General features: G+C 53.7%; 1 protein-coding gene across 1 annotated transcript in view; it reads right to left on the bottom strand.

Annotated features, from left to right (window-relative positions):
* The window catches only part of Ak8 (adenylate kinase 8), a 111749-nt gene that overhangs the window by 52903 nt on the left and 32733 nt on the right, over nucleotides 1–26113 (bottom strand). The window contains exons 6-10 of the mRNA XM_013153254.3: nucleotides 23853–23934; nucleotides 23308–23379; nucleotides 22722–22922; nucleotides 20075–20206; nucleotides 12513–12602 (exon numbers count right to left, since the gene is read on the bottom strand). Coding sequence (XP_013008708.2) covers nucleotides 12513–12602; nucleotides 20075–20206; nucleotides 22722–22922; nucleotides 23308–23379; nucleotides 23853–23934 — 577 coding nt within the window. The remainder of the gene's footprint in view (nucleotides 1–12512; nucleotides 12603–20074; nucleotides 20207–22721; nucleotides 22923–23307; nucleotides 23380–23852; nucleotides 23935–26113) is intronic.

Here is a 26113-nt window from a genome sequence, read left to right as displayed (position 1 = left end):
GGCGCAGCAGGGCTGGCGGCTTCAGAGGAGGGCAGACGGGAAAGCAAGTGACAACCCTGGCTGGTTCCACTCTGACCCAAACCCAAGCAAGCCGCTGTCTTCAGGGAGCAGGGGTGCAGACTCTCGGCGCTTCTTGGAAGGACTTGTCACCTCCTGTCAGTCACTGTGGCCGTGGTATTTATTTAATGCCTGTCTTCCTGCCCCCACCTGTGATGGTGGAGATTTTTACAACATTAGGCTTGTTGCTAAACTTCAGTACCATTAACATTGAATGAACGGATGGATGGATGGATGGATGGATGGATGGATGGATGGATGGGTGGGTGGATGGGAGGATGGAAGGATGGATGGATGGAAGGATGGACGGATGGGTGGGTGGATGGATGGATGGGAGGATGGAAGGATGGGTGGGTGAATGGATGGATAGGAGGATGGAAGGATGGATGGATGGGAGGATGGAAGGATGGAAGGATGAGTGGGTGGATGGATAGAAGGATGGGTGGATGGATGGATGGGAGGATGGATGGATGGAAGGATGGATGGATGGGAGGATGGAAGGATGGGTGGATGGAAGGATGGGAGGATGGAAGGATGAGTGGGTGGATGGATGGATGGGAGGACGGAAGGATGGATGGATGGAAGGATGGATGGATGGATGGATGGGAGGATGGATGTAAGAATGGGTGGGTGGATGATGGACTAATGGTGCCATTTCCAAAACCCAGAAGGCTCACTGGCTCCTCCAAGACTCAGGGGCCAGAGAACTACGGAGCTTTCCTCACCAAGCACGGAACTGGGTCCTGAGGGATGGAAACCAGACCCTTCCCTGCGGGGGTAGTGAAAAAGGAGCCCAGGGAAGCCCAGAGAATCCATTCTGGCAGCTGGGATTGGGGGCAGGGGTGCAGTTGGGTTATGGTTTCAAGGGCAGCTGGGCAACCACAGGACCCGTTTTCACCCATTCCCTCTGCCCTGATCACCCAGCAAGAAGCTCAGCACGAAGGCAGTTTCTCTGTACAGAGCTTCCTGCTGACCTTCCTGCTGCCCGTCCTGCTGCAGGGTTGACGTCCCCTTGATAATGTGTCTATTTACCCTTTATCCTGCTCCCGGAGCCGCTTTGCAGCGCCCTGCTAAAGCCTTTCACCATTAAGTCAGATGCCTCGGGCTTGAATTCTGGACCTGACAGTTAATATTTTCCCCTTCAGACCAGCGGCTGCCAAGGGTTACCTCTCTGGAATGCCACATCAGCCCTGAACCCAGCCAAGTGCAAGATGTGAGTGTCCCATGCCTTCACGAGGTCACAACACAATGATTTTGTCTTTTTTTTTTCCTGCTCAAGGTCTCCCATGAAAGATGACAGTCTTCAAATGACCTTGAGATTATTAAAATCTCAGTGTGCTGGTTCCCTGCCAAGCTCTGAGCGCTCTGTATGGGACCAGTGGAGCCAGGGTCACAACATGTGTGGCCCCAGGCTCCCAGCCCCAATGCACCCAGGCCCCTACGGACCTTCCTGCCTCCAAGGCCCAGGCCTCACACCAGGCTCCTTCCTGCACAGCCATACTTCAGCCTCCGTCAGGACAAAGCACCAGCCAGACGAGGCCGCCCAGGTGGACAGACCGGCTGATCCCTCCCGGGCAGGCGGCTAGTCTGCCCAGGTAGGACAGTGGAGCGGAGGGTGGGAGCCAGGGCTGTGCAGACCACCTGGGTTGCTGGAGGATTTGCGCCCGGCTGCCACCTGCTGTCCACACTGCTGCGCAGGCCCTGGGGACCGAGGCATCCTGCTCATTCTTTAGAGTCCCTGGTCTGGGGCCAGGCTGGGATGGACTTGAGGGTGGGAGGCCCTAAGGTTGCTGGGGGTGACTCAGAAAGGGAGGACAGGGGCTGGGGATTTAGCTCAGCGGCATAAGCGCCTGCCTTGAAAGCAGGCAGTCGTGAGTTCGATCCCTGGTACCGATAAAAATGAAAAAGACCAAAAAAAAAAAAAAAAAAAAAAAAAGAAAGGGAGGACAGTGCAGAGATCACATCACATGTGGAGGTGACTGACTGTAACCTTCCTTGAAGCCTGGGGTGAATCGGGAGGTATAGGGGGACAGAGCTGCCCGCCGCCTATGCTACGCCCCCTACACCTGTCTGCTCACATCTTACACACACATACACACACACACACACACACACACACACACACACACCACACCTCACGTGCCAGGCACAGCCTCCCAGTCCCGACACGCACTCGAGCCCACACACAGCACGCCTAGGACTACACCCTCCCACCACGATGCCACACACAGACTCCTCATCAGGCCCAAGGTGGTGCCAGGCCTGTGGAAGCTGCTGGAACCAGCCCCTAGCATCGCCCTTGGGCTCCTGCTGACACTGAGGGGAGGGGTCCCCAGGGACCCAGGTGATCTGGTCTGGGTCTTTAGAACGGGCCCAGGACTCCAGAGAAGATGGCTCTGGTTTTTGTCCTCATTTCCATTTCATGTACCTGATATTTGAAGGAAAGGTGGTCACACATTCCCACCCCAAAACATCTTCCCAGAATCCTCAAAGCCTTGCCCAAGACTTTGGGCGGGCCCTTTGGGGGTACTGCTTAGTATCACGGGGATGCAGTGAAAGCTAAATTAAAGATTTCTCAGAGACCATCACTCTCGGGATGGTCCTGGCTCAGGTGAGGCCTGCAAGCTCTCCTCCACAGGGTCCTAACCAGAAATCCTGCAGCCCAGAAGGACCTGGCCCAGGTGTGGCTGCAGCAGTGCTGTTTGTTTATTATGCACTGCCACCTGCTGGCAGATTGAGGCTCCTGCACCCCCGAAGCCAGCCTTTCTAATGCCACGTTTTAAAACCTGTCAAGGGACAGGACAGGGAGAAACTAGGATTGCTCCCCGGGCTCACCCTGCAGTTCTGCAGACGCCAACGCTGGCTGGCTGTAGCTGGCTTCTTGATAAACAAGTCGCTGGCCCCAAACAAGTGGCCCACTCGATGGGTTTAGGTTTCCCAGCCCAAGATTAAACGGGCATCTTCCAAGGCTTCTTTAGGACCCGAAAGTCTACATTCTAACATCTACATGGCTTCAGGGCAACACTGGAAATTGCTTAAAAGAGCCTACTCTGCTCTAAGCATGCGCCTATTCTAATACAACTCCTGGTTGACACACTCGTCATCACAATCCTTTGAAGGCTGTCTTACAGCACCCACTTTACAGACTGGAAAACTGACGCACAGAAAGAGGAAGTAACTTGCCCCGCCCGACACAGCAACCAGGGAGGAGAGCTCAGGTTCGATCCAGCCATGCCGGCTGCAACTCTGTGCTCTGTCCCCTCTACCTTGTAGTAGGAGGAGGCCACTGCAGTGATGAGATCAAGAGGCTGGATTCTGTCCTCTCTGCTCTTCATGTAGAGCTTGCCCTTGGGGAGCCCTTTTACCACCCGACGAGCGTTTCCCATTAAAAGAACAGATCCTCGCGCTGATGCACAAGTCCCTGGGTGGTCCAGTTCCTTTGGATGCTAAGGCTGTGCTCTGCCTTGCCGGCGAGCTGATCATTCCGGTCAAGTCTACCTGGGGTGTGAGCCACACACACTCATGCCTTCCCTGAGTCTGGACTCACCCCATGACCGGTTCAGTGAGCAGAATCCAGCAGAAGTGCATTCTGGGATTGCTCACCTGTCCAGCCCAACCACTGCTGCCTTTGGGTCTCCTCCAGTGCTGTTCTAGGGGAAGCCGACCACCATGGAAGAAACCGCCATGCCACAAGGAAGCCCCGCTGGAACAAACTTCACCCAGGCACTAAGCCAGAATGAGGAGTCGGCTGGGCACCCCACCCCAGCCTACGAAATGTGGGGGAAGGAACTCGGGAGCGGTGAGGAGCCAGTTGGAACCCACAGGCAGGACCCAGACCTCAGTGATTGCAGCCACACCAACTGAGCCCCAGCTAGCCCAGAGAAGGGTCAAATCTTGCTCACTTGGCCCTCCAGGGGTCAGCACAGGAAGAGAGCAAGAGATCCCAGAAACCCACGCACGAAAGATTATCCAAGGGAAGAGCAGTGCAGAAACCCACACACGAAAGATTTTGTTTATCCAAAGGCCTCACTGTCAGTGCCATTTCTACTGCTGCCGTGATTGTGATGGTAAGTAATCAACACGTCTGACAGTGACACATAGGCGCAGTGTAGAACATCTTACAGACACGCTCCACTGCACACATGTACATGCCCATGAGTCTGAAACACATGACCAGCCCAGATCTAGGTGACCTGAGTGTCCCACTCAAGGGACCCAGCAGTGTCCAAATGGGAGCCGGACAAACAGGGTCTTCTCTACACAGAATGCAGGCAGCAGAGGGCAGAGGCTGGGCCCGGTGCTGAGGGGAGCCTGGCACCTCCAGGGCCAGGGCCAACAGCTGAGTGCCCACTCACACATCTCAAACTGTAGGTGGGCTCCCCTGGGAGCCGTGTCAGTGCTGGGGACTGAGGAGCCACCCACCCAGTCTCACCCACGTGGAATAGTCAGAGCCCAAGCAGAAATGGGGCCATCAACATGCAGAGCTCAGGAATGGGGTGGGAGGAGGAGAAGGAAGGTCTCCCAGGATGCCCAGCAGTGGGGCGGGATGGGAGAGTCCCTCCTCCACGTTTGGGGACAGCTCTTCCCTCACTCCACCCTCCCAGTGTCCCTCTGTCCCCACCCTGCCAACCGCCCTGTCTCTGCCCTTTGTTCCTGGTCATTCATCGCCCCCTCGAGGCCTCCTTTTCACTTGGAGCAGTGCAGACAGGTGCAAAGCTCCCTGCTGGAGTCCTGGAGCTCTCCTCCCTCTCTCTGCATCCAACTGGCTGTGCCAGGCCCCTTGCACAGGAAGCCTCAGTGCAGCCACATAGACGACAAAGCCCTGCAAGCCTCATGTCCCTGACCTGAATCTGTAGGTCTAGGGACTCTGGAGGTCGGTGGGGACAGCCTGCCCTGCACAGCCCTTTCCCAAGAGAAGCTGTCACTGTCCGCCAGCCAGGGACATCCTCAGAGGGAAAGGGGCTTCCAGCCACAACACCTGCCTTGGGCATCTGAGGGGCTTGAGCATGGCCCCAGCCGTGCCTGGGGACATCCAGCTGGAGCAGCCGAGCTGGGCCTCCTGGGGTCCCGCCTGTCCTAGGCAATTTCACGGCTGAGTGCACTGGAGGTTTCCTTCTTCTCTGAGGCCACCTAGGCTGCTCTCAGAGAGGGCATCGTGTCCAGAAGCCCCGATCAGAGCAGGAGGACACCTTGCACTTGGGGGCTCTTGGGAGACTTCTCAGGGAAGCGTGGGCCTGGATGTATGCAGTGCTTATTTTAGCTGGATGCCTGGCACAGAGCAAGCACTCTGGACAACCGAGGCTTCTGCCAGGGGGATGAGGATCAGCAGGAGCCAAGCATCTCTGGCTGCCCTCTGGAAATTAGCCATTTAAAAAAACGCTTTACAACCAGGCACCTCGGTTGTGGCAAAACACCATTTTGATAATATGGAACGTCCATGTGCAGCCCCCCCAAAAAAGGAAAGAAAAGGCACTGCCCTCCACGGGCGGCACAAACCTGTTGCTGCGGGGAGGCTTGAGGACCCCTTTACAGATCTGTTGTCATTAACCAGCCGGGGGTGAGGGGGGCCCTCAGAATGCAAACAACACTTTCACACCCGCTGCCTTGCCTGGCTGGTGCGGCCTGGGCCTTCTCGGGGCTGGAGGAGGCCCCTACCTATCTTCCATCAGAAAATCTTTGTAGCGGTCCCAGTGGAAAAGTCCAAAGTTTGACTTGAAAAAAGAAGCTACTTCAAAAGCATTGTCAGGCGAGGTGAGGACTCCGTGGCAGTGCATACATTATGGAGGTGAGGCGGGGAGGGGGCACCCCCAGCTCAACCTCCAGGCCACCCTCCAGCTGGGCCTCCGGCTGGGGGACACGGGGACACAGGCCAGCACCTCCTGAGGAGGTCGAGGGGAGGAAAATCCAGGGCCAGTAAGTAAATTAATGTGTTTATGACTGGCTGCCCGGGCTGCTGTGTGTGTGCGCCTGCAGGAAAATGAAAGAAAAATGTAGTGTGTTTTTTTCCCCAATAATAAAAAGGGAGTTGCTCTGCGGGGCCCCTAAAGCTTGTGAAAAATTAAACTCGACGGATTCAAACTGTCCTATTTCCACTTCAAAAGGGAAGAGGCGCTGAGCTCTTCCCAAGTTATCTTCAAACGCCCAGCACCCTAGAAAGTTTCTGTAAGAAATAAAGGCTCCCTGTTCCCCCAAGCACTGTACCGGTTACTGGGCCCACTGTCTCTCCCTCCACTAATTATACCCCTGTGAGTCCATTAATCAACTGCTAAATTATTTAGCGAGGCATGCGCTGTCTTCGGCTCCTACAAACGCTCACACTGGCGGGCTTGCTGGGAGCGGCCGGCCCCCAGGGTCTCCCCTCTGCGGGGAAGACAGCTCGCGCTCCAGCTCCGAGGCTGCATGCTCCAGACGAGAACCAGCATCCGCTTACCTCCTCAGACAGGAGGTTTACTTTGTCTTTCAACTCTGCAACTCTTTGCAAGTTTCTAACAAAAGAGAAGAGCGGGCCTATTGTCGGATCTTTAGTGTGCATTTAGTGATGAGAATATTAATTCCCCCTTAAAAAAGTCACGCACCGCAGCCGGCTCTGATCCCCGCCACCTGGGACCGGACTCAAGGAGGGCTCTCGAAACCTCTCCTAATCACTGCAATTTGGGGCTGGTGGGGGTAAGTGGGGGTGAGGACTCGATACCAGAGAGCATGTGAGTTAGATTCCCCAGATCTCCTGCCTCTGCTCAGTTCTCCAAGGAGGTGAGGCACCCTCACAGTGAGGACACTCAGGAAATAGGGGCTGCCAGGGCGGGGACATGCGCGCACCTCCATACTGATCCACTTTACCTCTGCTGCTTTTAGGGAGCAATTATTACCCTAAAGTAAATAGCTGGGCTCTCACCTGAAAGTAGGCGTACTTCTGGGGTGAGCTAAGGAGACTTGGCTCGATGGGTGTGACCTTCTACTATTGTGGGGGTGGGTGAGCGAGGGGACCTGAGCTTGAGCTGGTGCTGCCAAGCTGCAGCTCCTCAGGGGGACAGAAGAGGGAGAAGCTAGGGCTGAACTCAAGAATCCGACTGCAGGGGACATGTCCTGGCTGGAGGGGCCCTGATGGGACGCTTCCAACAGGTTCTGAGCAGGCCGCGGGTGGACCAAGACAAACCTCTCACACACTTAGGGCAAAGACCAACGCAGACATGATTGGCCTCTGGCTGCTTTTCCTCACCCCTGGGCGGCCGATCTCCAGCAGACCCAGGCGACATGAGAGAAGAACAATTCCTGGAGCCAGGGAAGATATCGATGCCCCCAAACCAATGAGAGGATAGCAGGTCGCTAAGTAGACCCCAATCTGGAAATAGGTGATCTCCACCATCAGCAGCTGCCGGACCCCAGGTTCTGGCTGAAATTCCCCCGAGGCAGACTAAAAATTACAGCAGCCTAGCCTTCCCTGGGATGGGTGAACTGGGAAGCAGAGGGAGCCCACCAGGCTGCTTTGGGATTAAGAGAGAACTGGGAAACCAGATGTCCTGATGGGCAGACAACACATCTGCTTTCCCAGAAAGCCTTTCGGTAGGCACAGAGCCTTGGGGCAGGGCAGGGCCTGCATCGGTTGACGGTGGTCACTGTGAGCCCCCTTGGATTTGAGCAAGGAATCGAGACCTGGGTGCTGCTTGGCTTGATTCTGGAGAGGAAACGATACCTACACGTCACTGGGGTACACGGCAGACAGGGGCTCCATCTGGGTCAGCAACTGCATTGCACAAAGGCGGAGAACTGGCTTCTCCAGAGAGGAAGGATGACAGCTTCCTGGCGAGGGAGCTGCACGATTGAAGCTTGGCCCTGCCCAGCAGAGCGCAGGCCGAGCCCGGGCTCTCACCGCAGCGCTGGCCTCTGCATAAAGAACGGCTTGCACAGCCCTGGGGAATAAATTTGTACTGCGTGCCGCAGCTGGGGTCGGAGTGGGCTTAGGAGGTCAGACCCATATATTTCAAAGTCTGGGGCATGGGATAAGCAGCTCCCCACCCCTCTGTCTGCGCCAAGACTCTGGGATCAAGGGATTGAAGATGAGCTGAGATGGGGCCCTGGAGTCCTTCACCCAGAAAACGTGAAAAGACGGGGAAACAGCCTGGATATTAATTCTGCTGCTGACTCCACAGGCGGAGGTGTTGGCAGCACCTGTGGGCACCGAAAAGGGACATCACCGAGAGGCTATAGAGGTCGAGGCTGGGACACGACATCTGGAGGCCCTGTGGGGGCAGAATTAGCAGCTCCGTGGTGGGGGACGACTTCCAGATCTACCAGGCCAAGTGGCGAAGGTGGCAGTGAGTATGTCAAGGGTGGCAGTGGTGCACAACTGCCACAGGGCTGCCTGTCTTCTCTCCAGAGCACACACTCCCAGGTGAGTGGAGAAGCCTGCCATGCCAGGGTGGCCAGGTGACAGCAGGGTCCCCATGCGTGGCCAGCTGGTAGGATGCAGTGTCACATGCAACCTCCAGAAAAGCTGCTGGCACTGTGGAGGTGGACTCGAAATGCACCTGGGATTCTTAAGACGCAAATCTGAGGTTCCTCAGTGACCCCAAAAGGGCATAGAGCAGTGCCAGTCTCCTCTTCCGGAAGTGTGGGTTGCATTAGGGGATGCACCAGCCTGTCCTGAATATCCCATGAGGGACCCTCTGCCCCAGGGCGGGGCTGCCACTGCCGCCTCCATCCAACAACAGCTCTTCCCGGCTGGACTCCCCACCCTCACTCTCAGGATGTGGCCAGGCCTGGCCTCAGGGGGGCCCAACCTTGATCTGAGATCCCAGCTAATCATACACCTGCTCCTCCAGAGTCCTAATCACCACCCCAAGCCCCAACATCGGTACCCCTGGGGGCAGGGGGTAGTGACTCCATTTGTGGCAGTCTGACTTTCCCTTCCAAGGAGAACGCTGTGTGGCATCGCTTAGACGCTCTGCCTGCTTCCGCTGGGGGTGAAGCAGTCCCTGCAGCCTGGGTGGCATCACCGTGCTCCTCTGTGAGCGAAGTGCTTTGCTTCCCAGCAGCCCACTAATGAGACCCTGTTAGTGGTTATGAATGCAAATGCATTCTTTGTCAGCCCTGCGCGATTGGATTAGCGAGGTGACAAAATTTATTGCTTCTGTTAGGAAGATATGATATCGGTTGTTGTTGTGTCTTTAATTTTGTAGGAAGAGCAAAAGTATTGAGCTACACAGTCTAAATAAACACAAAGCAGCGGGGAAAAAAAAAAAAAAAAAAGAAATAGCATGAAACATTGAAGATCAAAGCTCTCCGGGTCTCTAACTTTAGAGTGGTAAACGAGCTCGTCGTCTCCTTTGTAATCACCAGAAAAGAAAAATCGAAACTCCTCTGCCGCCAGACCACCATGGTGAGCACACACACCGTGGGTTTGCTCTGGGTGCTGGGGAGGCCAAGGCTGTACAAGGTTAGTGCGCTCGGGTTTGGGGGCTTCATTTCTGTCCCTAAAAGGAAAAAATAACTAACAACTGTTCCCATTTACTCCCTGGAGATGGTGGCTTACTTCAAAAACGGGCTCGCACCGGACAGCTGTGAAGGCATCTTCCCAGTGCCCTAGAAGGCAAAGGGAAAACGGAAGAGAGGCCAGGAAGCCAAGTGTTCCTGACCCCATGAAGAGCCAGGAGTCAACGTCCCGATACGACCGCAGTGCTGACCGTGACACTCCAGGACGTCCGGGAACCGACAGCCGTGATGGATCACCGTTCTCTTTCCAAACAAGGACTAAAACTATAAAATTGCAATGTCTCTCGGAGCGCACAGACACGTAGGATCCAGGTATGAAGAAAAATTAAGGGAACTGAGGAACGCAGGGGAGTCAAGGCTCTGGGAAAGGCAGGGCGCAGTCTCTCCTGGAGCCCAGGAAGGAGCATAGCCCTCACGGCACCTTGATTGTAGGACTTCTGACCCGAGGACCAGGCTGCTAAGGGCATGACAGCAGCAAAGCCCACGAACGCCCCAAGTCAGCCAGAGATGGCAGAGGCAGACACAGGAGGGGACGTGGGACAGTGCTGGGCATCACCTTTGTGAAAGGGCATCCTGTCTCTCGGTTTACTAGGTGTTGTAGTTAGGGGTTGCAAAGAGGACAATTACATAGAGGACACAGAGTTTATAATAGTATTTTGTGGTGGTCACCCAGAGTTACCCAGAGTTAAACACAAGAAAGTGCAGGAAATCAGTCCACAGCACTAAAGACGTAGAAAATCCAGCCAAGGGCCTGGATGCCACAGCAATGTCCTGCATGAGTCCAGCTGAAGACCCGGAGCTCTTAATAATGCTTCCCACAAGTCCAGTTGGAGACCTAGATCCCATGTCAATGACTTATGCAAGTTGGTTTCATGGAGCTGTGCTGGGAAGGCCCAAAGGTCAGTGGTGGAAGCTAGAAAGTCTGTGCCGGAAAGTTGAGGGTTCTGCACTGAAGCCAGAAAGCAACACTCAAAATGACCAGGGCTCCCCTGAATAGTACCACAGCCATCCTCAATGACAATGAGGTCCTGAGCTCTTCCAGTGATGAGATCAGCCAAGTTCATATCAGGAAGCCAGCATGATAGCTTTTCCTGAAAACTGAACAGCTCACATCTTCCCCTCCAGAGCCAGGAAGCGATACTCAATGTAAGGACCAGAGCTCCCGAAAATGAGCCTCAGCCACTCTCAGCGACAAGGTCCCGAGCTCCCCTGATGACAATGGCCAAATCCACATTCGGGGAGCCAGCAGGACAAGCTCCTCCAGGGGAACCAATGGCTCCAAACACTTAGGAGAACCCACAATGCTTCTCTTCCTCTCCACGTCCCAGGCGGGCCATCTGCACTGAGCCCCATGCTGGTGCTGAGTTGACCTCCAATATTTAATCGTAACTCTGGGGAGCGGGCATGCTCGCCCTGCTTGCAAACCCACCTATGTGACAGAGCAAGGGCCGTGGCTGTACTGAGAGAGCGCACATTTGGGGACCACTTAAACGGTTCCTTCGTGGATTTTTGTATTCTGGGGAAATTTTTCAGATGAACAGAAAGTCGCAGGGATAGGGATGTAGCTCAGTGGCACAGTGCCTGCCTGGCAAGCACGAGGTCATGAGTTCAATTCCTGATGCCAGAAAGTTGCAGGGAGAGGTGGAGGAGACCGCACACACTTCCCCAAGACCTGCTGCTGCTGACACTGCCTCCTGGCCTGGGCCTCGCTCGTCTGGGCGCTGCGTTTGTGGAGAGCTAAGCCTGCATCCAGTTATGAAGAGTGTCACACACAGCAAGGCCGAACACCATAACCTCTGTGGCTTCGGGGTCACTCTAAGTTTATATGGCAAGCCTTCTGTGGGTGCCTGTAGCTGACACCACTACATCACCCCAGTCCAGAGCCTGGCATTGCTGGAGAGAAATTGGGGTGCAGCGGGAGTTCTGCTGCAGCTGCTGCTCTTCCTGCTTCCCTTGGCGGCTGGTGTCACGGTGACCCTGCAAGGCAGGGACTCCTGCCTCCATCTCGTCAGTCAGCCAGGGGCATCGAGACGGGCATGGTGGCTCCACATGGGGGCCATGTGGCTGGCGGCGACAGCGCCCAAGCAGGCAGTGGTTCCCGGCTGCTGGGAGCTCCTGGGCGTGGTCCACTCACAGACTGACCGGATCACTGTGTCCCATGGGTCCGACTCGCCTCATTGGAGCGTCCCCCTGGGGACCAGGACATCTCACAGGGTACTCAGGGAAGCCCTGCCAGCTGTGTCCCCCAAGGAGCCCTCCCAGCTGATGTTTAGGAGCAAGCGCGACTCATCATGCACAGACCAGTTGAAGACAGCGGCGGCAGCCAGCAGCCGGCCAGGCAGATGTCCCAGCCAGCACGCGCTGCCCAGGAGGACGGTGGCTTCCTGGGGACACTGTTTCCTCTACAGCAATCGCAGCTTCACAGCAGATGGCATACTGGGCCAGCAAGATTGCCTAGTGGTGCTGATACCCCGTTCCCGTGGGAGAGGAAGATATGGCTGAGCAGAGGATGTGCCATCCCAGGGCGAGGCTCACAAGGCCCGGCAGCTCAATGTCGTCTCTGTGGCCTGGATGCCCTTTCTGACAGGGACGACTGAGGGTATCCAGGAGCATTACCCAATCCTGATCTCCTGTCAAACCCCTAAGGACCAGCGCCAGGCCAGGATCCCGTGGCCAGTGCCTCTCCCCCTCCAGACCTGGCCGCTGACCGTTATACCCCGAGTGGCAGAAGAGGCACTCTTGTTTGACCCTCCGGAGGCCGAGCATCACCAGTGAGCACAGCAAACCTTATTGGGAAGCGAGGACCCCCCCGGACACTCAGTGACCACCAACACATCCACAGACTCCCTCGCCAGCTCAGCCCAGACACCCAGCGACGCTCAGTGACGAGCAAGCCCAGTTTCTCAGCTATTGCCCGGACTCGAGCCCGGATGCTCAGAGCCCCCTGTGGGTGGGCCGAGGCCTACCTGGCATCTCCTTTTCAAAGAAGGACTGGATGAGCTCTCCCAGCCTCGACTGGCCTTGCACCGTCTCTTTCAGCAGTTGCCCGAAGCAGACTGAAGGAGAGAGGAACAGAAAGACAGCGGAGATGTTAAATGGAAGGAAGGAGGAGAGAAACTCCAGCACAGAGCTGACGGCCGGGGGCAGGAGGGTGCCAGACAGAGCAGAAAAGGGTCTTCCACACAAAGGACCGAGTCCGAGGGAAAGTCAGTCAGAGAGGAGCTGGGCGGTGGGAAAGAGGAGGAAGACCTGGGACCAGAAGGACTGCATCCAGCAGAGAACACACTAGAATGCCCGGAGCAGGAAGACACTGGGGAGATGTCCCCGTGGGGACCCTCCCGCCGGGCCTCAGCGGCACCTGGAATCACTGAGCAGAATTCAAGGCTCACTGGGTCACTGCTGAGGGCTGCTTAGCCCTGGCAGCGTCACGTGAGCAGGCTGGGGCCACAGTGGCTCCATAGTTCTCCCAGGGGGCAGTGGAGTACAGGGTCAGTAGGTCTGCAGAAGTGGACCAGGCTGGGCGTGGTGGTGCATGGCCGTTATCCCAGCACTCAGGAGGCCGAGTCGGGAGGATCGCTATGAGCTGGAGGTCAGCCTGAACTACACAGCCAGACTCTTTCAAACAAGCAAACAGACCCTCACAGAAGAGGACCATTTCGCACACCGAGTGGACTCACTCCTAATTAAAAGGCAGCAGCTGGAGTTGCCTGGCCCACTGCCACTGTCCCCTTTGGATGTGTGCCTACAGCAGCAGTGGACTTTTCATTTGGCCCCATGGTGGCTCTGGCCCTGGACAGAGGCCAGCACTTGGAGTGGACGGTCAACAGGAGCTGAGTGAACTGAATGAATAGGCAGGTGCTCCCATCTGCCTATGTCCCCTACAAGTCTCATGTCCAGAGGTGACTGGGTCATGGGGTCACGGGGATGCTGACCTCGGGGGACTTCATGGCTGAACGTGGTGTGAGAAGGCAGGGCCTGGTGGAAGGTGGTCCCCAGGGTGCTCCCTAGAAGGGTGCGGTTTTCTACCCAGCCCTCCCCTCTTTCCCTGCTCCCTGGCCGCTGAGCAGCTTCTTCCGCCAGGCCCTTCGGCCTTGCTCTTTCTGCCTTAGAGCTAGCAGAGCGTGGACTGAGCCTCTAAAGCCATCAGCTGTGACTTTCTCTGCCTTTAACTTGTAGGGTGTGGAGTATTTTGTCCCAATGAGACAAGAAAGTGGCAAACACAATCCCTTATAGCAAAAGCCACAAGACAAGTTGTTGTTTCCTGAGTTGTTAATCACACAATCATGGTTTTGTTATTTTAGTCTTCAGCATTAAGAAGTTTTTTGCCCATACTACAGAAGCCAAAAACAATTCCAAATCTAGCTGGTTAACATGAATGCTTAAGTCAAGGACCATCCCCAAAGACGTAATTCTCAACCGTGAGATGCTGAATTCCCTGTGTGAACCATACCTGTGATTTTGTCCTGAGCAGCCTGCAGCTCCACCAGCCCAGGGAAATATGGGAAACACACACACACAAAAAAAAAAAAAAAAGGCCGAGAGAGACGAAGACCTTTCCATACAGTATTGTTTGCTTTTTCCAATCTGTCCTCTTGACAACCTGCTGTTTCTTGGGTAGGAAACGGAGGCTCATGCTGTTCCAGGTCACTGCCAGGCAGTGGCTGAGCTGCTGCCCAGGTCCGTGAGACAGAACCCAAGCTTGGCCTCCAGGTCTGCCCATGATGGACTGGCAAGTGTCACATTTACCTTCTCTCATAAAGCTGGGGCACAGAACAGAGCCCTGGACGCATGTCTTCTTCTCAGCCTGGACACCGGCCCGGAGGGAGCCCAGTGACCTGGAGCCCCACTCCTCCAGCCACTGCACAGAATGAGGCTCCCCCAGAGCAATGCTCTCACCCCACCAGGAAACGGGGTCAGGTCCGCAGCTCTGAGAAGCTGGTGTTCGTGGAGCAGCTGGGGACCGGAGGACTCAGCAAAGAAAGCTGTGCGAGATCCCGCTGAGCTTGGCCAGCACCGGGTGGCGCCAAGTACAGGGAGAGGCCGGCAAGGCCTGCTGGAGACCAGCAGCCATGAAATGCTGCAGGCGCGGTGTTGGGAGGGGCTGCTGCTGACGGCCACGGTGAGAGCTGACGGCCACGGTGAGAGCCCCTGGGTGGGCAGGCGGAGCTGGTGCGGGGTGCCGGGCTCTGGAGTCAGCACTGCCCGGTGATCCTCAGCAGCCTCATCAGAGCCAAGCTGCCCCTCCCGTGAATGAATTGCTGATGGAACTCAGCTCTTTTCTTTTTTAATTGATGCTGAGGACGGCCTTGGGCAGGTGCTCTATTTACCTACACTGCCCAGTCTTAAAACAGAACCACACAATCCCATCTCTCACCATGAGCACCACAGGGTCAGCCTGGGTGTGGAAACTATTGGACATAGAGGTCAGACAATGTAGCCCTCTCCAGAAAGAGAAAAAAGGCCACAGAGTCGCACCAAGAGGTGACATTCACGCCGGAAGTAGCACACGAGCCCTTAAAACAGTGGTTGTACATGTGTTTAAAACCTTAAATGAAAAGATAGTCAAAATGAATGAGCAGATGGGGAACAACTGCAGGGAAACTGAATACAGAACAAGAGAGAAATTCTGGAACTAGAAAGCACAGTATCTAAAATGAAAACAAATTAAGGCATGGGCTATAATCTCCAAATCTAAAGGTAGTAAACAAGCAAAGAAGACTCCAAAATTAAACAAAAAGGAAATGAAAAGGCTGAGAAAAAACCAGGAGCAAATGCCCGCGAGGGAATAAGCATTGAAGCCAACATCACGGGAGTCCCAGCGACGGGATATAAAAATATCCCAGAGAAAAGGACACAAAAAGTGTGCCCCAGAGAGGAGGGGACATAAAAGTATCCAAGAAGACAGTGGCAGGAGAGAGTCAAAGTGGGAGGGCGCACATAGCCCAAGACACCCAGGCAGCCACGCCTGCTCGGGACACGCAGACTGCTAACGGACGAAGAGAAAACGCTAAGCAGTTAGAGGGGAGAGAGATGCCTCAGTCCAGGACAAGAATGATAGAAAGTACTCTCTGGCCTAGCAGGAGGAGTGCAAGCCAGAGCAACAGAACAACACCTCTAAGTGCAGAGAGAGACAGAGAGAGAGAGAGAGAGAGAGAGAGAGAGAGAGAGAGAGAGAGAGAGCGCACAGATTTCTATCTGCAGCAAACACCCTGCACAAGTGAAGGAGAAAGCATAGCTCTTGTGGGTGGAGGAAAGGTGAGGGACTTTGTCACTGGATCCTTGCACTAAAAGGTGAAGAGAAGTTCTTTAGGCTGAGAGGAAAATGACTCCACGTGGGTCCTGGGAATGAAGCCAAGGAATGAAGTATGCTGTGTGAATACACATGGAAGTCTTTGCTCTCTTATGGTTTTTTTTTGGTCTTTTTCGTTTTTATCGGTACCAGGGATCGAACTCACGACTGCCTGCTTGCAAGGCAGGCGCTTATGCCGCTGAGCTAAATCCCCAGCCCCACTCTCCCTGCTCTCTTATGTTTTAAAAGCTTCAAAACAAAAATAATCATAGCATATTGTAGAGTTGGTAACATATACGGCCACAGTAGCACAAAGGAGAGGGGCAGGTTCCTCCTCCTCCTCCTCCTCCTCCTCCCCCTCCTCCCCCTCCTCCCCCTCCTCCTCCTCCTTCTTCTTTTTGCCATGTAGATCAGCATGGCCTTAAACTCACTATGTAGCCAGGCTGACCTCAGACTCACAGCAATCCTCCTGCCTCAGCCTCCCAAGTGCTAGGAGTGCAGGTGTGTGCTCCCGTGCCCTGAACTATGCTGATGTTTCTTACACGTGAAGAGCTATAATGTTAATTCAAGAAGCACTCAGAGAAGCAAAGGGTACATATTTAATCTCTTAAGCAATCACTAACAAACTCAAGCAAAGAGATGCACTAAATATGGCAACACAGGAAATAAAACGAATTACTAAAATCTAGTTGGCGAGGCAGGAAGATCACTGTGAGTTTGAGCCCAGACTAAGCTACATACAGCAAAACCCTTTCTCAAAAACTCCCCAAAATAAAAATAAATACATAAAAACTAATTGATGACCCCAAAAGATGGCAGAACATAGAGAATTAAAGAGCAAACAGCACAAACAAACCAACACCACCAGCTGACAGCCTTGCAAGCTACACTGAGGACTTCCTTTAAATATGTGTACCCGCGAAGGACGTCAAACTAGATTTTTAAAAACAGAAAACCCTCACCTTATGCTCTCTACAAGACAGGAGTTTACAGTATGAGGAGATGGACAGTGTAAAAGGAAGTCATGAGGAAGTACACACACGGACGCTGATCTCAGGAAGGTGGGAGGGCCGTGTGATACCGAAGCAGGCCTCGAGGAAAGCGACGTGATCAGAAGGCGGAGGAACACTCTCTAGCAGTAAATGGCCGTTTCGCCAAGAAGAAAGAGAAGTGAACTGTAATGTGTAGGCGCTGAACAAATAGAGGGGCAGAAAGCAGCAGGAAATAGCCAAATCGAGCAGAGCGTGGTGGCGCACGCTTAACCCCAGCACCAGGGAGGCTGATGCAGGAGGACTGCCGTGAATTAGAGGTCAGCCTCTGTAATGAGGGCAAGACCAGCCCAGAATGTATAGTGAGACTCTATCTCAAAAACCCAAAATAATAATAATAATAATAAAAATAACAGTTAATTATATTTGTGGACAGGAAGCTCAGGAGGCAGCTGGGTTTTTGCTGCAGGAATTGGTGAGGAGTGTGGCCTCGGACAGAGCTGGGCCGGGATGTGCTGCGGCTGGCCTTGCGGCCCTGGGGTCCCCCCGGCCCTGCCTGCCCCTCCGACTACCGCCTTGAGTTCCTCTGTAATTTTTCTACATTTGGTTCTTCCTGCGTAGCTAATGAAGTGCGTTGTGTACAGGGGGCACTTGAGGAGAAACGTTATGCTATCCTGGTGAAATCCCTCACGGCCGCTTATAACTAGATGTCTGTTCTTATTATAAAACTAACTCAAGCCGGGCGTGGTGGTGCAGGCTGAGGCTGGAGGATCTTTGCAAGTTCAAAACCAGCCTGAGCTTAGCTACAAAGTGAGCCCAAGGCCAGCCTGAATTTCATAGTGAGACCCTGTCTCAAAAAAAGAGAATAATAATAATAATAAACTAAATCAGTTAGAATTGTAATGAGATGGGCGAGGTCTCCCTGTGCAGTTCAGGCTGGCCTTGGGCTCACTTTGTAGCCCAGGCTGGTCTCACACTTGCTATGATTCTCCTGCCTCAGCCTCCCGAGTGCTGGGATGACAGGTGTGCGCCACCACGCTGGGCAAAGGTTCCTTTAAAGCAAGAAGACCCTGCCCTGAACACAGCTGAGTGACCAGCTTGCTCTTGTTCCTCTCCCCCAGGTAGCGACAGTAACACAGGTGAGTGGCTTTCCGGGTTTCTTTCTTGAGAGTTTGAGGTTGCTTCTAGTTTTCCCTGTGCACCCTCCACGGTGCGCACGGCAGGTTCAGGTCAAAGTATTTGTATACTCTGCAACTTAACAGCGACTTTTTGTTTGTAGAGTTGTGTGCTTTAGATATCCAACAGCTAAAACATGTCTTCTGATAAACCTTGGGGATCCGAGTTCTCATTTGCAGGTGCGTTACCCAGGTTTAAAGGGTCCTAAATGTGGGGCTCAGGACCAAGCAGGAGCACGGCCCCGGGTGCCCACTCGGACCCGAGGTGCCAGTGGCTGGCTTGCTGAAATCTCATCCTGCCTGGCATTCAGCCACCGAGAGCACTCCTGAGCTTATGATTGTCTCTTAAGGCTCTGTTATCTAAAAGAGCCCCACAGTGGCTCTTTAACCACAAAGCAAAAACTGACATGAGCTTTTCTGTTTTCATTTTTGGGACAATCTAGGCAGGACAATGACTGGCAAGCTGCAAGCAGTTTCTGTTTAAAAACTGCCTTCCTGACGGACAGCACCTACGGACGCAGGTGGTGGGAGAGACCCTTGTGCACCTAACCCCACATGAAGACACTAGTGTGGTATTCTCACGTCCGCCCTCCCTCCCTATACCTCTTATTAAAATTTTATTGGGGAGGTATTGGATTTTGAACTCCCGGGTGCTCTACTACTAAGCAAGATCCCCAATTCTTTCGATTTTTTGAGACAGGGTCTCCTGTGAATTTGAGATCCTCCTGCCTCAGCCTCCCTCAGCACTTGGATTACAGGCGTGTGCCACTGTGGTTTCACTGTACCTCTCCATGTCCCCCACAGAATGTACGGGCAGACACTTAGCTAAGCACGCGGCAAGGCCACAGGTGGATGGCTGGACGTTTCTAGCCAGAAGCCCTCCCTGACCACTGTTTGTCTGATCAGACATTCTTAAAATGTGAATTGAGAGAAAATTTGAATAACATTTAAACATAGATTTTAAAAAACATGTATTTTTAAAAATATGTATAGACATTACTAATGAAATTTGCCAAATAATTTCTCAGTATTTATTTATTTAGTTTTTGAGACAGGGTCTTGCTGTGCATTCCAGGCTGGGCTTGAACTTATTATGGAACCCAGGCTGGCCTCGAACTCACGGCAACCTTCTTGCCTCAGCCTCGTAAGCGTCGGGATGGCGAGCGTGCCCCACCATGCCTGGTTTCTGTCTTTTTTGTGGGCGTGATTTTTGTCACTGATTCCTGGAGAGACTCTGTGGCTTTGGCATTTTAAGTTGGAGGAGATCTAATCATTTTTAGGGGCCCTAATTAAAGAGCATTTTTTTCCAAAACATCAACCTTTTGGGGTGATATATGTATCCACGGGATTCGTGTGTGTGTGCCTTCTATGTGTATTAGCATGGCCGTGGTGTGATTGGAGGTTGTATTTATATGCATTTTATACATTTTGGGGTGCAGGGCTCCTGTTTCCTCTGTGAGCAGGGCTTACAGAGGTGCTGAATGCCTTTGTTGCCAGCCAGCCCTGCACCCGCCCCATCTCTTCCTGAGCTCCAGCTCTTGATCCCTGCACACAGGACGGCCTCCAAGACCGCCTGGGATACCTCAGCCAAGACCTGGAGAGCTGATTTCAATATTTTCTCGCCTCCTGGTAAAATATTTATTGAGACTGTGCAGAGTGAGAAGCCTTCCCCTGGTTCAGAAATTGTTTGCTGTAAACACACTGACCTGGGCCGGGGGAGCCATGTGAGACCTGAGCAATAAACCCGCAGTAGCTGCCCTGTGTGCAGGAGCGGAGGCCCCAGGAAGGGACCACAGGGGTCGGGGGAGGCACAGGGCGGCGATGCTGGGAGGACATAAAAATGACGACTGTGAGGGTTTGGGCTCTTCGGCTGGGGACGTGATTTCATTGGTGGATGTCTTCACGGCTGCTTTCTTCAGGAGAAAAAACCTCCTCTCTGCAAAGGCAGCCCAGCTGGCACAGCTCAGAGCAACCCCCGCTGGCGCCCTCCTCCCCGCCCTCCTCTGGCCTGCGGCCTGCAGGATGGGTGAGCAAGGGAGCAGGATGCAGGGGATGCTGGTACATCCGGCACTCACCGTGGACAAGGCCGTATTTCTGGGCCAGCAGGGCCGCCTGCAGGCGCTTGCCGCTGCCCATGGGCCCGAAGAGCACCACCCTCGGGGTGAACGGGGCGTTGGATCGATGGCTGGTCTGCACGTGGGTCAGAGCTGGGGAGAGAGAGGACAGGAGGACAATAAGCAGGTCCTAAAGAAGGAGAGCAGGCAGGCAGCTCCTCTGGCCTGGCTGTTTGGGGCCCTGGTCAGTCTGTCCTTACAGTAATGCATCTGGTGGCCCAGGAGAAGCAGCTGTGGGGGCACAAGTTATGCGTCAGGCCTGGGCACCAAGGTGACCAGGGGGCGGGGAGACGCCGGGAGCTGGCCTCTGAGCCACCTGGAGTTCTGCACAGCAGGGCTGAGGCTCAGACCTGAGTCCCTGCCAGCCTGGTCTCCTCAGGGAGGAGCAGGCTGGCTTCGTGTCAGACGCAGGCTTTGATAAGCGCCTCGGGCCGCTCGGGGCCAAGCGTGTGGGGACTTCTAAAGGACTGGGGAATCTTCGAGGATAATTTGTGCAGCCACACTCCGCTGACACCAAGTTGGCTGTGAGTCTCCAAAGATAACTCCAAGAGAGGTGACAGGAACGAGCAGATGCAGCCACGCGGCCCTGGGCTGCGGGGCACGCCCTGGCATCCGATGAACAAAGTGGTAGAGAGGTGACGGTCTCTGGGGACGAGGTGACCCACACTGTGGGAGGCTCCCGACACCAAGAAGTCGTAGGGCAAAGCTCCTGAACATTAACCGGGCCACCCTGCTCGGGCAGAGAAGTGGGGGGTGGTGAGGACAGGCTGAGGGGACTGCTAATGGGTGCCTGCATGGCGGGGGGCTGGCCTTCAAAAGGGGTTCCTCCCCCAGGCTCCTTCCTGCTGAAGCCCCAGGCTGCCCAGGCCCCAGCCAATCTGCCACTGCAAATGTGCGCCCTGGGATTCTACCCTGGGCATAGGAATGTGGTCCCCAGGGCCTGATCACGGGGGTCTTGTTTGGGGATCTCTCAACCTCAGCACTATAGGAATTTGGGGCCTGTGGGGTACCATTTCCCCCATTGAGAGGCTCCGAGCAAGATACCCAGCCAGGCCCTTGATGCTCAGGCCTCTAAAAAGCACAAACACTCCAGGCGAGGCAGCCTGCTTACAAATGATGCTTAATTTACAGTAAATAACTAAGTTAATTAGAAGTAATGATCCCCTAGACGTCTCCACATCTAATGATTCTTTTTTAGAGATATGTGGTTGCTGGATGCACTGCAGAGAGATTAAAAATAAAGACACGACACAGAGAGAATTTTGCATCCCAATTTTCAATTTATCTCTCTGCATTATTAATTAATAATAATTAATATTCAGATGCTGGCATTTTTATTTACAATTCCAGGCATGAATTCTTTATGTGTGATCATATGAACTTTTAAAATAATTAAGTAATTTGGAGGTAATTAATGTATAAATTTGGAATCATGGCACAAGATAAACGTGGCGGATGTTTATCTTAAGAGCTCGGAGTTCGCTAAAGCACTGGAAAATCGCCAGCCGGCCCTGGGGCTGGCAGTTCTGGGGCAGCGTCATCTCCCAGATGCCCGCACCCTGGGTGATGTCAGATTGTGGCCACAGGGCACATGGCAAGCCCATGGTGGGAGATGGCATTGCAGGGGTCAGCGGGGAAGCGCACGGGGCTTCACACCACTGCCCCATGGAAATCAACTTTGCTTAAAGGGATCCAAGAGAACACAGAGAAAAGGGCTTTGCAAGCCTTTGGGCGTGGTGGGATCTCACTGGCCAGAGCAAACTAAATGCTTTGCCTACATGGTATGATGGGGGACATCGCTAGATTTTGTCCATAAGACTTAAAAACAGTGCTTCAGACTGCTTTGGGGCAGGCTTATTCTGAGCGCCCCTTGCTGAACACAGACAGGTCATTGAAGAATGATTACCCCCAAGCCTTCAGCACACCCACGGGGGCTCCCAGCAGGGACCTTTGCTCTAGAGACGCTTGTCGACCCCGCCTTGCAGCTGGGAGGAAGGCACAGGCTTTGTCCTGATTCCAGGGCTCCAAGGGGCTGAGGGAGGTGCCAAGTCCTGCCCAGCTCGTGAATAGAGGTGCCAAGACTCTGACAACTTCCACAGCCTCCGGGTGCAGCCTACCCCGCCCCCACCCCGGTGAGGTGTCCCACACACACACACAGGCCACACAGTCACATGGGTCATCACTGAGGCCCCGTGAGGTGCAGGGTGCAGGGCTGCTCATCCCTGCTCTGAGCAGATTCGCACCTCCTGAGCTGCATCTTGCTGGGTGTTGTCATTACTGCTGTGGTTTTATCTGGCGGTTGGGTAGTGGTGTTTCATTTTAAATCTTTGGTCTGTTCCATCTCCTTCAAGGTCAGGCCCAAACTTCGTGCTCCTGTGGCCTCACCACCCCTGCCCTGTCACTGTGAGGTCCTCTGGGATCCAGACCGTCAGTCAGCACAGTCTCCCAGGCCTCTGGGAAGGAAAACTATGCTTCGACCTCCCTCCCCCTTTGTGGCAGGCACATCCTGGCTACTGTCACCCTGGGTGGCCCTGGACAGGAGGGTGGGCGGGCACAGTGAACTTCGCCTTCAGACAGTGGCCAGGACGGGCTGCGTGTTTGTGTTTACCCTGGTAGAAGACATCCACGCAGGGCTGGTCAGCACTGATGGCTTTCAGGACTTTGGAGTAGGCGGGAAGGACGCGGATGATGCTCCTGTGATATTCCAGCAGTTTCTGAGCTGTCTCCATCTCTGAGATGCCCTCTGGCTGAACCAGCCGGTTCTGGACTTCGGACTCTTGTGGCCAGTCGAAGGTGGTATGGTAGATCTCTGCATGGAGAGGGAGACAGAGAGGGGCACAGCTCACCATCCACCCAGGGCTGCCACCCCCATTCCCAGGTGGAGCCAGGGAACCCCAGGCTTGGGCTCAGTTCTGTTGGAACATGGGGTACACAGTTTCCTGGGGAGAGACCTGGTATACAGCCCCGAGGCGGGGGTGAGCTCGGCTGAGTGGGCTCAGAGCTGGCTGCTCAGGTCTAGTTCCACAGAGAACGGCTGCCCCCTGCGCCTCCTGGGCCTGTTTCTCCCTGTATTTCCCAGCTCAGAGCCCAGCTCCGGGGTCTGGACCTGCACCTGCCCGTGCACCTCTCTGGATCCTCTGCAGTGCTTGGAGAACCAGAGGGGCCACTCCTGCAGGGTGTAGGGAGGCCCGTACCTCTGGTTACAGGGTCGATCCTCTTCCCCAGGTTTCTCTCAATCAGGACGGAGTCCGGCGCATTCAGGATGACTGGGCAGAGGAGAGAGGGGCTGCATCAGGTGTGCAGGGCAGGCCCCATGTTCCACACCTTTGAACCTCATGGACGTTTGCTGTATGCTGCCATGAAAACCACCACCTCTTCCAGCCCCGGAACCCCTAAAGGAAAGCTCCGAATACATGGCATGCTCTTGGGGGACAGCTCCCCGCTCAGCGTGCTCACATCCTGAGTAACACCATGGAGAACACCCTGTGGCCATGTTTCTGCCCCACTTCCCGTGGCTTCCTACAGACGGTGCCTCAGACATGGGACAGGAATCCCCAGGACGAAGACGGAATCCCGCTTTTCCTAAGAACAAGCCCCAAGTCAGGTAGCTCTGACTTGGCCGAGGCTAAATTTCATCAGTCACATCTGGGTCTTGCTGGGGGACAAGTGGCCAGGCTGGGGGTGGAGCATGGTGAACCAAACGATGCAGGGTGGGGGCTCCCGTGGCCGGGGTACTCACTGACGTGCTTGGGGGCGAGCCCCAGGGTCTGCATCATCAGCACCTGCTCCCGAGTCTCAGGAATGCCGTCCAGGATCCAGCCCTGGGCAGAGGATTGGCGAGAGTGGTTTCTCTGCCTGTGTTTCGATTTTCAAAACTTACAGGAATGTAACAGCTTCAGAGGAGGGCTGGACTCTTTCTTCTTCACATAGGATCTCACTACGGTGCCCAGCCCTGTCTGGAATCCTGGGCTCAATCAATCCTCCTGCCTCAGCCTACCAAGCGGCACCAAAATACTAGCTTGGATTTTTTTTGAGAGAAGAAAAGAAATGTTCCTGCTAACCACACGGTTCTTTCTTAACAGCCCCCCTCACTGTTAGTCTTTCCTACTCCGTGTTCACGACAATCATCATGACAAACCTGTCTTGTTTTTTCTTAGCCCGGGTTTGCAGTACCTGCTTACATCCCTTGTGGGGAGCTGGTAGGTGAGCTGACCCTCTTCCCAACCTCTCTCTCTCCATCTCTTGGTCCCTTCCCTTTGGCAAAAGACCCATCCTCCTGCTTCCCATTATCCACCTGTTAGTTTGCTCCTATTTATATTTTGGGTTCCTCATATAAGAGAAACTATGGGACACTTAGATGTGTGTGTCTGATTTTATTTCACTTAGCATTAATGCTGTTGAGGCACTTTGATTTTCCTGCTCAAGTTTATCCTTCTTTGTGGCAGGAGAGTATTCCATTGTGCATAAACACCACATCTTCTGTATACTTTTTGTAGTTGTTGTTGAGGGTCTCACTGTGTGGCCCAGGCTGGCCTTGAACTCGTGGAGACCCTCCTGCCTCAGCCTTCTGACCGCTGGAGTTATAAGCATGTGTCACCATGCCTGGTCTCCATATACTTTACATCCTGATTTTCTCCACAACATATCTGGCTGCTGCAAGCACTTTTTTCATATCAGCCTGCCTCTCAGCTGTCTCCATTTTCAGGGGCTCACATCCCACCAAGGGAGCACACACGTTCAAGCTCCTGATTGCATTTTCCAGGATTATAAATAATGCTGTAATGAACATCTTTGTGCATATAGCTCTTTCCACATTTTAAATTCTTCCCCAGAGTTTCTGAGATATGGGATTTCTAAGGCATGAAATCAATAGAATCAAAACAAAACTACATTTTTTTTTGAGTCAGGGTGTCTCTATGTAGTTCAGGCTGGCCTTGAGCTCACTTTGTAGCCAGGCTAGTGTCAAACTTGCAAGGATCTTCCTGCCTCAGCCTCCCAAGTGCTGGGATTACAGGCGTGAACCACGACGCCTGGCAAAACTACATTTTTTAAAAAAGAATACCCCCCCCCCAAAAAAAAGAGAAAACCCATAGTGACGTCTGAGTTCAGAGATTAGTTCTGTCTTGGTACAGCTGAGGCTTTGGTGCAGAAGGTTCATTTCTATTAACTCTTTAAATCCAACTGGGAAAGGAAAACACCATCACTGTACACTACATGGAAAATGCAGACATTCTGTGCAAGGCAGCTGGGAAACATGGAGACCCTACCGAGCCATTGGGACCACCTCCTTCCCGGTACCGCACAACGGTGAGCTTTCTTCTCAGGGATGGGAAAGTAAAGAACCACACACCTGTGCGTGTCCTTTGCAATCCATCTTTTTTACAGAGTGAAAAACACTTTGCAAATACTTCCCAGATCACAAATGCTCACCCTTGGAAGTCTCCACAGCCGCCTGGGGAAGCACAGACTGATCTACCAGACTTTACCTGAGCCAGTGCTGCGGCCCTTTGGTTGGATTCTGGTTTTTCATCATTATTTAAAAACGCCATACACAGATCTATTTTTTCTATTCATAGATCTTGATGCACATCAAATATCCTCAAGGTAAATTTCTGAAAGCTGATGCTTTTATACATCTGCCCAAACTGCCCTACAAGATCTCCTGGCTGCTTTGTAAGTCCAGGGGCGCAGGCTCTATTTCCCCGTGTCTTCACCGATGCTGGCCATGATCTTGGGGAACACCTTCCCAGCAAAACGTAATGCACCCTTGCTTCTTGCATTTGCATTTCTCTGATTGTTAGAAGATTCGGTCTTTCCCGTATGTTTACTATCTGAATGTTGTGCCTTTTCCCAAATGTCTGTCCACTCACCCCGTCTGTCTGGGATGTCATGTTGTTAGCGCTCTTTCCTTATTGAGAATATTAAGTCATCTTGGCAAACATCGCCAGGTCATCTGAAGCAAAACAACTGCCAACGTTTTCTTCTGTCTGTCTGTCCGTC

Source organism: Cavia porcellus, unplaced genomic scaffold, assembly GCF_034190915.1.
Source record: "Cavia porcellus strain 051 isolate PalLab524CR breed Dunkin Hartley unplaced genomic scaffold, mCavPor4.1 scaffold_49, whole genome shotgun sequence".
NCBI classification, from domain to species: Eukaryota; Metazoa; Chordata; class Mammalia; order Rodentia; family Caviidae; genus Cavia; species Cavia porcellus.
Note: the sequence above shows the minus strand (reverse complement) of the source record. Positions and strands in the feature narration are given on the sequence as shown.